The 16,860-nt window shown below is 41.2% G+C and overlaps 1 protein-coding gene across 2 annotated transcripts in view; it reads left to right on the top strand.

The window, feature by feature from the left end:
• LOC133365646 (transmembrane protein 161B) overlaps positions 1 to 16,860 on the top strand; it is a 47,177-nt gene that overhangs the window by 12,203 nt on the left and 18,114 nt on the right. Inside the window, exons 2-6 of one of the 2 annotated variants that reach the window (XM_061587910.1) lie at positions 2,295 to 2,398; positions 3,568 to 3,651; positions 8,946 to 9,043; positions 10,572 to 10,728; positions 16,177 to 16,328. In XM_061587910.1, coding sequence (XP_061443894.1) covers positions 2,295 to 2,398; positions 3,568 to 3,651; positions 8,946 to 9,043; positions 10,572 to 10,728; positions 16,177 to 16,328 — 595 coding nt within the window. Of the gene's footprint in view, positions 1 to 2,294; positions 2,399 to 3,567; positions 3,652 to 8,945; positions 9,044 to 10,571; positions 10,729 to 10,882; positions 10,988 to 11,930; positions 11,993 to 16,176; positions 16,329 to 16,860 lie in introns of those variants that run through there. The other variant, XM_061587911.1, reaches the window with a different exon arrangement.

The raw sequence follows: 16,860 nt of genomic DNA, 5'->3' as shown, positions 1-16,860 counted from the left end.
ACTATTCTATGAAAGGAATGATTGCAGGATGAGCTGTTACCCAACAGCAGTGCAAAAAGACACTTGGTCATAGTTGATGAGCTGATCGTGAGTCTGCAACACGGCACCATTTCAATAGCAGCAGACGCTGTAATAGGTAACTTTGATAAGGGAGCAAAGCAGAACTGCTTGACATTGATGAGAACTTTTCTGGAGTATAATGTTTCATTCTGATTGTCACACTCTTAAGATTCTTTTTATAGACAAGCTGGAAAGAATCCAAAGAGCAGCAGCAAAAATGATTAAAGAACCTAGTTATCTGAGGCTACAAACGAGTGACGTTGAGTTATGTGCGTCATGAACATGTGTCAGGTAGTTAGTCTAACACTCCTGCTATCTGCAACACTGAGCTGGCTGCATCTGCAGCTCAAGACCAACAGCCAGGACAGGGCATTATTGTGTTTTATTGTATAAGTAGCACGCTCCTGCTGATTTTAAGGGCTTCTGGCTCAAAGCAGAATGAATACTGCCATAAGTGTAGCCTGTTGGTAGCAACATGGTCTGACATGGTTCTCTGAATTTCTGTCTGCAAGGAAAGAAAGAAAGCAAGCAGTGAGGTTATAGCGCGGTAATTTATAACATACCGGAAGACATTAAATCTTTGACTTCAGCTCCAGTTGTGCTATGTGGACAAATAAGTTGGGGAGATTGTGTTAAATCAAGAACTGGCATCTTTTGTGCATACATGCGCTTTCTCTCTCTCGGATTGCTAGAAGGAGTGGAGCAAAATGTAATTCAAGTGCTTGGGGATGTGCATCTTTCTAGCATGCTTTTTTTACTGCTGCCACCTAGTTCTGTCCTGCAGAGTGAAGCTAAGTGAGAGCACATTACCTGCTATGTTTGCGTAAGAGTGTTTGCATGTTTGATATATTTCTTAGTCAAATAGATAACTGATCTTTAGCACACTAACTTAGTGCTAAAAGTTGGTACTGTGAAATTTAGCATTTAATATTCTTGAGATCCAGGTACCCAGACCTTTCTGTCTCCTCAGCTTATAATGGACTGGGAGTGGGGTGGTGGGGGCTGTGTGTGTTTATATGTGCTGCTAATTGCGAAATATTTTCCTGTGTTTTTTTCCCCATCTTCGTTTGGAGTTGGGAGGGGCCGGAGTATCACGCTTGAACATTTAGTTTTTGCTTTGCTTTCTACAGAACTGGGAAGTGACCTTCATGTGTGATATGGAATATGGCTGGGAATGAGTGGGTATTAATTCTCTGTTTTACTTCTGTGGCAGGAGAACTGGAATGTGATCCTGATGTGTGATATGGGGTGATGCTTGGGGAACTCTTTTGTGTGTTTTGCTTTGTTGGCTGGAGAACCTTTGTGGCCCCAACTGTCACATAGCCCCCGGAAGGTTGGCCATCTTTGAATCTAGCCCTCAGACTGAAAGAGGTGCCCGACCCATGAGAGAGAGCATCTGGATTTGCTTTTGTTTACTTCCCGTTCCATACCTTGCCTTCCTCATCCGCCATGGTGTTCTCATGGCTTATGGGTATAGGACATCATCATCTCGGTGATGGAAATTTGCCACACATATTCTAGCTAGGCAGAGTCCTAACTATAGTGTGCTACGCAATACATTGGAAAGTATTAGATATACAGCCTCTTCTTTTTATGCTGCAAGCTGGGTGTGAAGGTGTTCACTGAGGTCTGTTTTAATTGCCTGTTTTTAATTGTTTTTATTTACAAAATTGTTGTAATTGTTTTTTATTGATATTTTGATTGTTCCGTTGCTGTGAAATATTTTACAGGAAGTGATTCATCAATGGAAAATAAATAAATATGTGAAGAGGAGACTTATGTGCCTAGGAGCCATGGTCAATCACTTTTTGATTTTCCTGTAGTAGACACAGGTATATCTCTGTTTCTGCCCATATTCTGAAGCAGCTCTAATTCACCAGTTTTTGAGAGTATTTTTAAGATAAAGAGAGAGCGGAGACAAATCTGGTAGCAAGTCATGACTTGTTCCAGGCGAGTGGCTAATTGCAAACCTGGTCCAGCTTGGGTAAGAATTTAAACTGAGAACTCCTAGGTAAAGCACAGTACTATCTCCCCTTTTAAAATCCTTTTAAAAGCCACATTTGTGGATCATACATCAGTGCCTTTGTGGAAGGATTAGGACCAACAGCCCACTCACAGTTACAAAAAATAATTGCAGTATATAAAGGTTCGTTTTGGAGCTGTTGTGAAAAGTAAGCTTTGAAATAGAAAGTTTGTTTCTGCATGTTAACATACATTGGCTTATTTCTCTACAGGGTGTGATAGGTGTGCAGCTGGTGGTTACCATGGTGATGGCTAGTATTATACAGAAGATCATACCTCACTACTCTCTTGCACGGTGGCTTCTCTGTAGTGGCAGGTAAGATAAGGGCAACAAGTCAAACATCTGACAAAGTGGGTTCTAGCCCATGAAAGCTTATACCATAACACTAATAAGACTGTAAGGTGTTGTTGTAATTGCCCTGTTGTGTAGCGTGTTTGAGTTTGTCTAGAAACAAATCACAGTGATGTGCAAATCTTGAAAGTTTGGCTCTCAATAGAATAGTCACTTTCAATCTTTTTGAGTCATTTGGAGATCTGTCATTGTATTGTAACTTCAGATTAAATTGAGAAATATGTTATATGCTTGGTTATAATCTTAATAAATGTCTTGGCAGGTTTCTTGTTGGAGAAACTAACATTTCTGTTCCATCTAAATTCCTCTTAATTATACAACACATTTCTTCCCCAAGTGCCTGTAATTAAAAATGGTACCTTCTATAGACAAAAAGTTAAGTTGAAATTAAAGAAAGAATCAGAAAGGAAGCAGTCATTGGTGAAAGGCATGCTATTTGTGACACATTCCATGGTGATCTAGATCACATTCCTTGATGACTTTAGATCATTAAACTCTGTTCCTTAAGTCTTAACCGGTACGTGTGTGCTAACCGCAATCTACCCAAGGCCTTCCATATTAATCATAAATTTGCATTTGCAGCCAGTTGGTGTCCATCACTGCCTCCTCTGGAAGCGAGTTCCACAGCTTACTATGCACTGTATGAAGGACTTTCTTTGATGGTTGTGATGGCTGCAGTAGCTGTTTGAAAGGAGAAAAATGTTGAAAATAGATCAATAGGCAAAAAAAAAAGGAGTTCAAAATGAAGAGTATGAGTGTTCTGCCCCCACCAGCCCAAGTCACCAGAGGCTTTTGTAGTCACTGTATGCTTTTAAAACTATTGTTGAACCTCATTAGTTTAGTCATAGGGCTTTTAAACTGATTTCCTTGAAGCTTATTATGTGAATTTTTGTAATACGGCAAGCTAGTCTTTTGAAACTTAGATGTACAAAATTGACACCAGTGTGGAACCTCATCCTGATGACTGGTGCTATGTACTACAGGGTGGCGTTCATATAAGGAAATATGTGGCATATGATAGCATCAGCTTGAAATCAGGAACTTTGCGAAGGAACAAAAAGGAAATGTTTTGATATTCCGTGTGACAAACACCTATGTTTTTCTTGCTATCTGCTTCTTCAAAACCTTTCTAGTTTGCGATGGTATCTGCATCCCACAGAAGAAGAATTACGTATTCTTGCCGGAAAGCAACAAAAGGGAAAAAGCAAGAAAGATAGGTAAGTAAGCAGTTTTGGCCAGTCACTATTTTTCAGTCTTTCTCTTCCAACTATAAAATGGGAACCATCATTTTCTCTTCCAAATAGTTCTTGAAAATGATATTTGTACTATATATGCGAGAGGGGGTGGTCCTTGGCTGCAGTAGTGAGGCAGTAGTGAGACCGCTTCTGAAGAAACCCTCCCTGGACCCAGAAAATCTTAATAACTATAGGCCGGTAGCAAAATGTTCCATTCCTGGGCAAGGTCCTGGAACGAGTGGTTGTGGGCCAGCTCCAGACACTCTTGGTTGAGACTGATTATCTGGATCCATTTCAGTCGGGTTTCAGGCCTGGTTTTGGCACGGAAACAGCCTTGGTCACCCTGTATGATGATCTTTGTCGGGAGAGAGACAGGAGGAGTGTGACTCTGTTGATTCTCCTCGATCTCTCAGCGGCTTTCGATACCATTGACCATGGTATCCTTCTGGGGAGACTCACGGAGTTGGGAGTTGGGGGTACTGCATTGCGGTGGTTTTCCTCCTACTTGGCAGGTCGTCTCCAGAAGGTGGTGCTTGGGGAACATTGCTCAGCACCCTGGACTCTCCAGTATGGGGTTCCACAGGGGTCAGTTCTGTCCCCCATGCTGTTCAACATCTACATGAAACCGTTGGGTGCAGTCATCCGGAGCTTTGGAGTGTGTTGCCATCAGTATGCTGATGATACGCAGCTCTATTTCTCCTTTTCATCTTCTTCAGGTGAGGCTGTCAATGTGCTGAACCGGTGCCTGGCTGCGACAATGGACTGGATGAGGGCTAATAAACTGAGGCTCAATCCAGACAAGACTGAGATGCTGTTAGTGGGTGGTTCTTCTGACCAGATGGTGGATGTCCAACCTGTCCTGGATGGGGTTGCACTCCCCCTGAAGGAGCAGGTTCGTAGCTTGGGGGTTCTCCTAGAACCATCTCTGTCACTTGAGGCTCAGGTAGCCTCAGTGGCACGGAGTGCCTTCTACCAACTTTGGTTGGTGGCCCAACTACTTCCCTATCTGGACAGGGATAACCTGGCTTCAGTTGTCCATGCTCTGGTAACCTACAAATTAGATTACTGCAATGCACTATACGTGGGGCTGCCTTTGAAGACGGTTCGGAAAATGCAGCTGGTGCAAAATGCAGCGGCCAGATTGGTAACAGGGACCAGACGGTCCGAACATATAAAACCGATTCTGGCCCGCTTGCATTGGCTGCCTGTATGTTTCCGAGCTCAGTTCAAGGTGCTGGTTTTAACCTATAAAGCCTTACACGGCTTGGGACCACAATACCTGATGGAACGCCTCTCCCAATACGAACCCACCTGTACACTACGCTCAACATCAAAGGTCCTCCTCTGGGTGCCTACTCCAAGGGAAGCTTGGAGGGTGGCAACAAGGGAGTGGGCCTTCTCAGTGGTGGCCCCCAAATTATGGAATGATTCTTTTGACGAGGTGCGCTTGGCGCCAACACTGTTATCTTTTCTGCGTCAGGTCAATACTTTCCTCTTCTCTCAGGCATTTTAGCATGTGTTTTAAATTGTTTTTATATTGTTTTGAATTTTAAAATTGTGTTTTAAATTGTTTTTAAAATATGTTTTTAAATTGTGTATTTGTTTTAATGTTTTCGATTGCTGTAAACCGCTCAGAGAGTTTCGGCTATGGGGCGGTATACAAGTGCAACAAATAAATAAATAAATATGGAAAACTGTATATGTGGATGTGCACATCTGCCCTCCCACTACACCAATAAAAACATGAAACTTAAAGGAATTCCAAGCACCTACAGGATTTTGTGAGGAATAAAAGAAGGAGCAGGGGAGCAGCTTATCTAAGATATTTGCCATGTCTCCACCGCTATCCACCTGATAAGTTTGGCTTATTCATTCATTGGCCATCACTCGTGGCCGAGTGAGATTGTCTTCCAGAGTAAGGTCTTTAGCGGTGGGTCCGTAAGTGACTGTGGAGGCCAATTCTGGATCCACACAGCCTCCCACAGTGAGGACACAGGTTTCCAAATGGAAGATGGTCACGATGAGGATTTGCTTGACGTGCCTTCCGCTTTGCTCATTTGTCCCTTTCGCCCTGTACTCGTGCTTCTTCAAAGTCCATAGCACCTTTGATAATAGCCAATCTCCATTTGGGACGTTCATGGGCCAAGGCTTCCCAGTTCTCAGTGTTCATGTTACATTTTTTTAGATTAGCTTTGAGAACATCTTTAAACCTCTTTTGCTGTCCACTGATATTTCGTTTTCCATCCTTAAGTTGGGAGTAAAGTAGCTGCTTTGGAAGGCGGTGATCAGGCATTCGAACAACATGGCCGGTCCAGCAAACTTGATATTGGAGGATCATTGTTTCAACACTGGTGGTCTTTGCTTCTTCCAATACACTAACAGTCCGCCTATCAATACTGTTGGTTTACTGTAGGGGGTGGTTAGCTCTCAGTTGAGGGACCTGATCCAGTCCCCTAAGCCAATCCCCCCCCCCAATTCAGCAGGGGTGGCAAAAAAACCAAAAACACTAATGGGGATGCAGATTCTCCTCACCACCCCTTGGTCCTCAGATTGAGCATTTGATGAGTGGAGACAGGGCAATAAATCCCCCCCCAATAGCTGGTCTGTATAGATAAGCTGATGAGGGTGAACAGTGACCCTGTGTGTGTATGAGAGAGTATAGAGTGACTGCACACACTTTTGGCTATACCCACCACTGGGATGCAGCCCTGGAGGTTTCACCAAGTGTAAATGTAGCCTTGGGCTAAAAAAGGTTAGCTATCTCTGGTTTAATGGTTAAGGAAGAAAGGAAACAGAACACAATTGGAGTTGGCCTATTTGCCTACCTGGTTTTGTTTTATTTTATATGGTTTATGTCAGTGGTGGCTAACCTGTGGCTGCCTGATGTCATTGAACTGCAACTCCCAGCATCCCTGGCCATTGGTCATGCTAGCTGGGGCTGATGGAAATTAGGAGTTCCACACCATCTGCAGGTTAGAGCAACTAAAACAATAATAGTCAACAATAAAAATAATCAGAGACAGAAAGGAAGAAAAAGAAGACCTGGCTAAAAACTGCCTTAGACTTTTGTTGTTGTTATGTGCCTTCAAGTCGATTACGACTTATGGCGACCCTATGAATCAGTGACCTCCAATAGCATCTGTCATGAACCACCCCGTTCAGATCTTGAAAGTTCAGGTCTGCGGCTTCCTTTATGGAATCAATCCATCTCTTGTTTGGCCTTCCTCTTTTTCTACTCCCTTCTGTTTTTCCCAGCATCATCATCTTTTCTAGTCAATCATGTCTTCTCATGATGTGTCCAAAGTATGATAACAGTTTCATCATTTTAGCTTCTAGTGATAATTGTGGTTTAATTTGTTCTAACACCCAATTATTTGTCTTTTTCGCAGTCCATGGTAAGCGCAAAGCGCTCCTCCAACACCACATTTCAAATGAGTTGATTTTTCTCTTATCTGCTTTTTTCACTGTCCAGCTTTCACATCCATACATAGAGATCAGGAATACCATGGTCTGAATGATCCTGACTTTAGTGTTCAGTGATACATCTTGGCATTTGAGGACCTTTTCTAGTTCTCTCACAGCTGCCCTCCCCAGTCCTAGCCTTCTTCTGGTTTCTTGACTATTATCTCCATTTTGGTTAATGACTGTACCAAGGTATTGATGATCCTTGACAACTTCAATGTCCACATTGTCAACTTTAAAGTTACATAAATCTTCTGTTGTCATTACTTTAGTCTTCTTGACATTCAGCTGTAGTCCTGCTTTTGTGCTTTCCTCTTTAACTTTCATCGGCATTCATTTCAGATCATTACTGGCTTCTGCTAGTCTGCATATCTTAAATTATTGCTATTTCTCCCTCCAGTTTTCACACCTCCTTCATCTTGGTCCAATCCTGCTTTCTGTATGATATTTTCTGCATATAGATTAAACAAATAGGGTGATAGAATACACCCCTGTCTCACATCCTTTCCGATTGGGAACCAGTTCGTTTCTCCATATTCTGTCCTTGCAGTAGTCAGTACCAGGTGAGCTTGTCTGGGGGAGGGAGTTCCAAAGAAAGGGCCACCTTTGTCGTGGTGCCCCATCATGGGTCATTACCCACCTCACCTCAGTTGTCAGGATTAATATGTGTGCCAATTCATGCGGATGAGGTCTATTTTGAAGTACTCTGCTCCAAAACTATTTATGACCCACCACCTTGAATTGTGCCCAGAAATCCTTCAGGATTCAATTGTTTCAAATCTGGTGACCATAGGCTCTGTATATGTGGTCCGGTTAGTCATCTTGCTGCTTTATCTGAACTGATTGCAGCTTTCAAACTGTCTTCAAGGATAGCCTTATGCACACTACATTGTTCAAGCAGGCCCTGACCAGAGCATGAATAACTGGCTAGGCCACCTTTGTCTAGTTATAAGTGGTATACCAGCCTCAGCTGACAATACTCACTTTGTACCACTGAAGCCTGTTCTGTATTGGATATGTAGCAAATGACACACTGATGAATAGGATAAGGAAGTGTGACTGAGGGATCGGGATCTGTTAGGATTTCATACTTCACCTTTGCTATAAGAAAGGTCATGCAGGCTGTCACATCTATTATCCCCCCCCCCTTCAAATATATATGATTATAATTGTGGGGACTAGAAACCTGTTATTCCTCTGAGGATTTTTTCCTGGATTATTTTAGCAGTAATTGGAGACTTGAGGACTTTGGTCATCTTTGTATAGGTAGCAAAGAAGGGAATGCATCAGTAGAGGAAAGAGGAAAGATACCTGAGAGGTGCATGTAATATTGTTTTAGACATTCCTTAAAGAAACGGAATCATTTCCTCCTGAGGAATACTCTTAGAACCTAAATCGCATTGGGCCTTCATGTATTGTGCTCAGTGCACCTTTAAGATCTCCTCTCCCATTCATCAGAGTTTTATAATTGGGAGGATGGTTTACAGTTTTTCCCTTTGCTAAGCAGCTTACACAGTGAACCTGCATCCCTGGTCACAGCTAGCATCCATACACTATTCTTTGCTGGTGGTGATATTTCCTGATGGCAGAGGGTAATGTATATGCACAACCCTCAGTCGGAACTAGTTTTGGAAGGAGTGGATGGTGTTATTTCAACCTTGTCCCCAACCTCCTGCAAGAATGAAGGTGCTTGTCTATCTCTCTCTCTTATACGAATTATATTTAAATCCATTTTGAACGGATAACTTTGATGTCACTCAACATAAGATATGAGGCAATATGAAATAGCTGATATGATGTATGTTTCTCTACAGGAAATATAATGGTCATATTGAAAACAAACCTCTAACCATTCCTAAAGACATTGATCTTCATCTGGAAACAAAGTCTATTACTGAAATCGACGCATTAAGTAAGGATCTGTGGAAATAATAATAATAAATCATTATCATAATCATCAATTTACATCTTGCTTACATGCCAGAATGTCTTCCAAGCAGTTTACAAGCGTAAAATCCATACATATTTAAAATACACAATAAAACAAATCCGTTAAAAGCACAACAATTCAAACAGTTGAAAGAGCAATTCAAACAGTTTAAGCTGCATGGTGTCCTAAATGGGTGGTGTTGCTGGGGGGAGGGGCAGGGGGAGTCCAGCCTCAGAAAAATCCTTAATTCCCAGCAAAATCAGAATTATTCTTAATGCTAAAAATCTAAGGATTTCTTTAGATTTCTGTATTGACAGAGAAAATAGATTCACTATAAAGCAGACTTACTGTTCTAGCGTAGTAGATTTTCATAACTGTCATAGAAAGAAGTAAGATTAGACTGCACAAAGTATTTCTAGGTCGATGAAAAAAAGGGAGGATTGCCATTTCCTTCTGTTAGGTGAGGGTTTCTTGACTGGTAAGTTCTGCAGTTTGAGGATCTCTTTTCCTAAGCAAAATATTTTATCAGTCATAAAAAAATGAAATATTTGCATGTGAGAGATTCTGCTAAATGCTTACTTCAGTATTCAAAGTCTTATTACTCTCCATATGGCAGTCATTGTGTAAGTTGTAAAATTGATTCCATGTAGTGCTCGGTATTTGTATTACAGACAGATTTCAAATAAATCAGGAAGGAGATAAAGGACGACTATTTTAAGCTTTTCATTTTAAAGGTGCACTTCACAAGATGCATTTCACTTTGAGAGTTCGTGCATGTTGGAGAACAGCTTTCTGATGGCATACAGAAATGACTCCAATGACAGAATGTTGGTTCTTGCAAGGCTTCAGTGAATATTGAAACCTTTACCTCAACATTATTTTAAAGAGAGAAGGGGCACTATATATTGTAGGCTAAACTTAAAACTTTGAAGCTGTTCTAAGACGATTCTGAGGCTAAACTGGTCATGATAGTTGCAATTGAGATATATGTGTTTGAGGACAGGTAGAACACACACTCTGCGCACACAAGATCCAGATCATTCCCTGGCATTTTAAATTAGGCTATATTTGGTAGCAGAGATGAGAAAGACCCCTGTTTGAGATCCTAGCAAACCACTGCTATTCAGAGTGGATAGTGCTGGATTAGACGGACTAGTGGTATACCTATGTATAATAAAGCACTTTTATATGTTTGTATGAAGCCATTTGAATTGAATGTCAGAAGTGCAGCATTCTCCTTGCCAGAAACTATAATTTAGCCAGTGTGTTCCTAAATATCTATCTCTAAATATCTATATCTAAAGATTCTGGCTATTTCACGGTGTTTCTCACATTGTGAGTTGTCTTCCTAACAATATGATTGTGGTTGATTTTTTTAAAAAAGACGTTGATAACTGCAGTTCAAGTATAGACATCCTGGGTCTATATGAGAATCTAGGAACCACAGCTGTAGATGTGAAAATTGTTTTCTGCTTATATTTCAGTTACTCAGTAACCATATATCTTTCAGCCTTGCATTATTTTCCTGAATATCAGTGGCTGGTAGACTTCACAGTTGCAGCTACAGTGGTATATTTAGTAACCGAAATCTACTACAGCTGGATGAAGCCCTCACAAGAAATGAATATCAGTATTGTCTGGTGTCTGCTTGTTCTGGCTTTTGCAATGTATCCTTTTATAGTGTCCTAACTGTTCTGTATAACTCTTTAAAATATGCTGTAATGTTTTGTGAAACTTGCAGGGGATAATTTGGCGCATAGGATATGTTACAGCTGTTGTTGTTATGTGCCTCCATGTCGACTATGACTTATGGCGACCCTATGAATCAGTGACCTCCAAGATTACAGTAGGGTTCATCTAAAATGGAAATGGACTGCCTTCAAGTTGATCCCGACTTATGGCGACCCCATGAATAGGGATTTCATGGTAAGCGGTATTCAGAGGGGGTTTACCATTGCCTCCCTCTGAGGCTAGTCCTCCCCAGCTGGCTAGGGCCTGCTCAGCTGGCCACAGCTGCACAAGCCAGCCCCTGCCTTGTCCGCAACTGCCAGCTGGGGGGCAACTGGGCACCACGGCTGCACTGATGGCAGGGCACGTAACCCCTGAGACGCTCACTGTGGGGTGATCTTTAGCTGGCCTTTGACACCCAGGAGACACGAGTGGGGATTTTAATTCACAGACTCTGGACTCCCAACCAGACTCTCCTTCCCATTGTGCTACACCAGCTGTGTGGGTTCATCTAAAGTGTGCATAATTCAATATTACATAGTGCATTATTCTGTATAAAAGAATTTATCTTTGTCCAGTAGCACAGGTAACATCTGTAAGACTTGTACAGTGGAATAATACTCGGTTGTGCTTGCAGGTCTTGCAGGTGATGGTGAATGGATATTACCAAAGAGGTGTCTAAAGCATTCTGACACAATCTTACATGTACTATTTATATTTTGCAGAGGTAGGAAGTGAGTTACTGAGCCACATGGCAAATTCCCCCCCCATCTTGTTCTAGATAATTAGGGCTAAATGGCATCTTTCATGAGGCTGGCATCTATTCCCATTAATAAGATTTGTAGCAAGGCTAGAGAAGTACAGGCATACCCTGCTTTAACGTTCGCAATGGGACCGGAGAGTATACTTTAAGTGAAAATCTACTTTAAGTGAAGCAATTGTCTTCACTTGTACTGCACGCAATCACCACTAGATGGCAGCGGTGTCATGCGAATAAAATTATGTTATTGCGAATCGCGCAAACGTTAAGCGGGGGATGGGGACGAATGGAGCATGTACGTTATAGCAAGGCAACGTTAAGTGAAGCGAAGTTAAGCGGGGTATGCCTGTATAATTGTTTTCTAATTTTTCCCCTACCTAGTTTTGGTGATTGACATTGCTGCTCAGACATTGATAAATACTCCTTATGATTCATTTGCTGACGTAAGTTGAATAAAACATATTTCTAATTTTAGCTTTCAAGCCAGAGTTTTTGCAAGATGCTGATGCTTTATTTTAATGTCATTCTCGTTAAATATGTTAGCTAAGTAATAGCATGATACACTATAAAACTGTCCTTTTTATGAACTCTGTCATGGACATGGTCTTAAAATTGTAGCCTATATCATGCTTTGTAGTTATTTGCATAGGAAACGATATCAAATCATAACCTACTTGAAAGTAAGGTGTTTTTTTTAATTAGAATATAACCTTGTTCAAAATAATTGGACTGCAACAAAATTAGGGCTTCTGTTTACAGCTGCCAATATTGCACAGCATGCAGTAAAAGTTGTAGTAATGAATGACAGTATACTAAAAGGAGCACTTGTGTGCAGACTGCTGTGGGAGAAGAGTACCACCAACAGCAATCTATATATTGCTCTTTTCCTGTCCTTTGTAAAATGTGCCAGCCTCTGCATACCTGCAGGCTTGCTGTTAAAGAGGAGACTCTGCAAACATAGGGAATGAAAAAAGTCACATTGCTGATTGCTGTCTCTTAGTTATATATGTTGACCTAAACTATTATTTTACATTTTCTTGAAGCTTTGGACATGCATTAACTTAAGAAATTCGCTAACTTTGGATTAGCCTAGCACTGAAATACACACACACACACACACACACACTTATTTATTACATTTATACCCTGCCTTTCTTTCCATGATAGAAACCCAAGGCGGCTTACATATGGTTCCCAGGCGGTCACCCATCCAGGCACTGACCACACCTGACCGTGCTTAGCTTCAGCAGGGAGCTGGCCTTATGTGCCTTTAGACCATAGCCTGGGAATGAGACCTCCATTGAAGAGTGTTCCTCACTAGCTAGCATCTCCTTTTGCTCAAGTCTTAAATGTTCTGTTTGTCTTCCTCATCATGCCTCCCCCCACCCAGGATAGATATATGGGCAAGAAAATATGAAGAATGGGACAGCTCAAAACATGATGGAACCAACCGCATGTGGCAGCATTTCTTTATTTCTTCAGGTTGTACTCCAGTCCGGTCAGCTGCTACCCTTTGTGTATGTTCTCACATAATTAAAAAAGATTGTGGCTTCCATAATCAATGTTAGTCAAACAGCTGTCTGAAGAGAAGCTGCAGAGTGGATGTAAGCTATTCGAGGCCAGAGTTCTGTCCAAGATGTTAGTGTCTCTTGAACTGATAAAGTCAAAGGAAACAAATACTAGCAGTGTTCCTAGTATGTGGATACAGATTTAATTAGTGAAATTCATGACTTAAATAATATTTTCCCCCTCCAGGCTGTAAATCAAATAAATACCCTAATAGGAGATGAAATTATTCAGTGCATACATTGAATTCAGTTTCTGGCACTGTTCGTTGATAATGAATCCCCAAACCGTAGAGTATGCATACATCTGAATTCAGATTTCTTACATTATAGTAAAAATTGGTATTATAGTGTGTGCTTGTTGGAAGTCATTTGGAAATGACTTTGTGTTTAAAGAATCTCTCATTTCAATAGCAGTTTGTCTGCATTAATTAACTAACAATCAATATTCTGAAGTTCCCTTTTTTTAAAAAAAGTCCCATTCTGTTAATATTTAAAATATTTTAAAGTCTTCTGCAGACTGATACTAGTGTGATACAGAGGGAAAATGACTGTGTGATCAAGTCACATTTTTGTGTTCAACCTGTGCATATGAAGTTGTTAAATTCTGTAGTTTCTGATAAGTAGTTTCTGATGAGAAAGATTGCAATCCTTAATTAGCCAATACTTCTATCTAATTTCAGTTTCCTTTAAAATAAGTGAAAATACTTAAATATTCAACTCTACAAAAGTTACAATTTATTTGGTTCCTACAGACATTTCAGTTTTGGAAATAAAGGGCCTGGCTATAATTCCTAAGTGAGAGAAGTCAAACGTGGTTGTGATGAACTCTACTCCATTTCTGAATAAGTCTTCAGTGCTAACTCTTTAAATGGAAATTATTTCCATGTAGTGCCCAGAGATTGTATCCAATTGTACGCTGATGGAAGGCTCTTTGATCCAGCAGATGGTAATTGCTGAGGGGGGGAGGTGATTTATGTTTATACCCTCTGCATTCCTCTACCACCCAATCTGCTCAACAATTATTAATAAATGTATTAATATTACATTAATTTATTCTTGCAAAGCAACCCAAATTCAAGAGGCAGCTGGACAGCCATCTGTCGGGAATGCTTTGATTTGGATTCCTGCATTGAGCAGGGGGTTGGACTTGATGGCCTTATAGGCCCCTTCCAACTCTACTATTCTATGAAAGTGACTTAAAACGATAAAATGTCAAAACCAGCTATGACAAACAAACCTATTATAAACAAGAGCAACACAACAACCTGAAAACACATCAGTTCAGATAAAGATAGACCTTGCAAGACCTGCCACATTAAAAGAACCTGCTGCTATCTGAAGGGAGGCTTTTGCCTGGCACCTAAAAATAGATAATGATGGTGCCAGGCATACCTCTCTGGGGAAAGCATTCCACAAGCGTGGAACCACCACTGAAAAGGCCCTTTCTTGTGGCACCACTCTCTGTACCTCCCTTGGAGAAAGCACATGGAGAAGGGCTCAGATGAAGAGCACGGGGTCTAGCTTGGTTCATGTGGGGAGAGGCCGCCCTTGAGGTATTGGGGTCCTGAGCCACATAAGGATGTGTAGGTCAAAACCAGCATTTTGAATTGAGCCCAGAAACTAATTGGTAGCCAGTGCAGTCATGCCAGAATTGATGTTCTGCCCATTCTGCCCTAGTCAACAAACTGGTTACTGAATTCTGCATCAGCTGCAGTTTCAAAACAATCTTCAAAGGCAGCCCCACATATAATGCATTGCAGTAGTCTAATCTAGAGGCTACCAGAGCATAGACAACTGAAGTTAGGGCCACCAGTCAAAGCTAGTGAAAGGATCTTGGTGCCACTCAGGCCACTTGAGCCTCCAGTGACAGTAATGGATACAGAAGTACCCCCAAGCTATTACCTGCTCCTTCAGAGGGAGTGTGCCCCCATCTAGAGTAGGCCACATCCCATCCGTCCGGTCTAGGGAACCACCCTAACAATGCCTCAGTCTTGTCTAGACTAAGCTTCAGTTTATTGACTCTCATCCAGTCCATTACCGAGACAAGATGTTGATCTAGCACATCTACCGCCACACCTGCAGATATAAAGAAGTAAAGCTGTGTGTCGTCACCACGTTGTTGACATTGAACTCTGCTGACCCCATTCAGCAGTTTCATGTAGATTTCATGGGGGATTAAATCAAACCCTGTGGTACCCCACACTTAAGGCTCCACAGGGCCAAACAATAGTCCCCAAGCACCACCCTCTGAAAACAGCCATCCAAGTGGGAGGGCATCATCCACCCCCAGCTCGGACAGCTACTCTAGAAGAATACCATGGTTGATGGTATCAAAAGCCACTGAGAGATCAAGGAGGATTAACAGCGACATACTCCCCCTGTGTCATTTCCAACAGAGGTCATCATACAGGGTGACCAAGGCAGTTTCCATGCTAAGCCAGGCCTAAATCCTGATAGAAATGGATCTAGAAAGTCAGTTTCATCCAAGAGAGTCTGGATTTGCAGCCACACTCTCAAGAACCTTGCCCCCAAAGGGTAGAGTTGGAAGACCCTTTGGAAAAGTGTGGGAGTGGTGCAGGGAGCTGCAGAAAAAAGGTGAATTTATGAAAATCATCTGTGCCCCCTAACCTTTCAGCCAATGGAAACCTCTACTGGATCCAAGGAGCCTCCCATCAGCAGAGGGACATATTGGATGCAACCCAGCATCCGACAACCTATTCTAGGTATGCTGTGTAGGATTTTTTAATACTTTAAACAGCAACCTCACTTCTATATCAATTTAGTTGCCTCTGTTTAAAGAGGAATGGACCATGTGGCATATTGGGACTACTTATTGATGATGAAACATAAGCCAAAGTCTCTTTGAGCATATCAAACTGATTCTTTGGATCCTGGTCAATGTATTAATATTGATACAATGTTTAATAATGTGTTCGTGTATTTAAACAAAATAATTCAGTTTGATTAAGACTATTGTAAATATTTTTCTCTGTAGCCTAATCTCTGGTTAATCTTCAGGATTGTACAAAGCCGTTTTTTCCTTAACTATTCTTATGTAGCAAAATATTGTTCTCATTAACTGCACACTACTTCAAAGTAGAAGAGGGAGGTGAAAGATCAGTCTGTGTAACATTTGGCTTCTTTTTCTTTGTCAAAGCCATGACAATTCTGATTGTAACAGAAAATTATCTCGAATTTGGACTTGAATCAGGTAAGACCTTAAAACGTTGCATCTGGGCAGTGTTATCATTGGGTTGGATCCAGAAAGGGCTTGCGTGCCTTGTTATATCCTGCTTCCTACGACTGTTTACTAAAAACTTCTGCATGCACCCAGCTTCCACAGAAGTTATATATGCTGCTTCACTGCCTGTACATTGTTTTTTAATCAAACATTCTCTAATAAAAATTTTAATTTATTTCCTAACCTTATAGACTGTGATTCACTACAGAAAGTCACAAAGAAGTTTACAGCACCAGAGCTTGGAAGATTACTTTTAAAAAGTAATCAGTTACAGTTACATGGCCCAAAAAAGTAGTAATTACTGTTACAATTACAATTGCTCTGAAAGTAACTGATTACTTTGCTTTTCCTCCAAAGTAATCACTACAATTACATTTCAGTTACTTAGAAAAAAACGCCTACAAGGTGCTGGCCTTGGCTGCTGCACATCTAAGTAGCCTCAAACAACATTAAAAATAAACACATACAGAGGTAGTAGAATAATTATTTTAATTCATAAGAT

The sequence above is a fragment of the Rhineura floridana genome, chromosome 10 (genome assembly GCF_030035675.1).
Source record: "Rhineura floridana isolate rRhiFlo1 chromosome 10, rRhiFlo1.hap2, whole genome shotgun sequence".
NCBI classification, from domain to species: Eukaryota; Metazoa; Chordata; class Lepidosauria; order Squamata; family Rhineuridae; genus Rhineura; species Rhineura floridana.
This window is presented reverse-complemented; position numbering and strand designations above follow the sequence as displayed.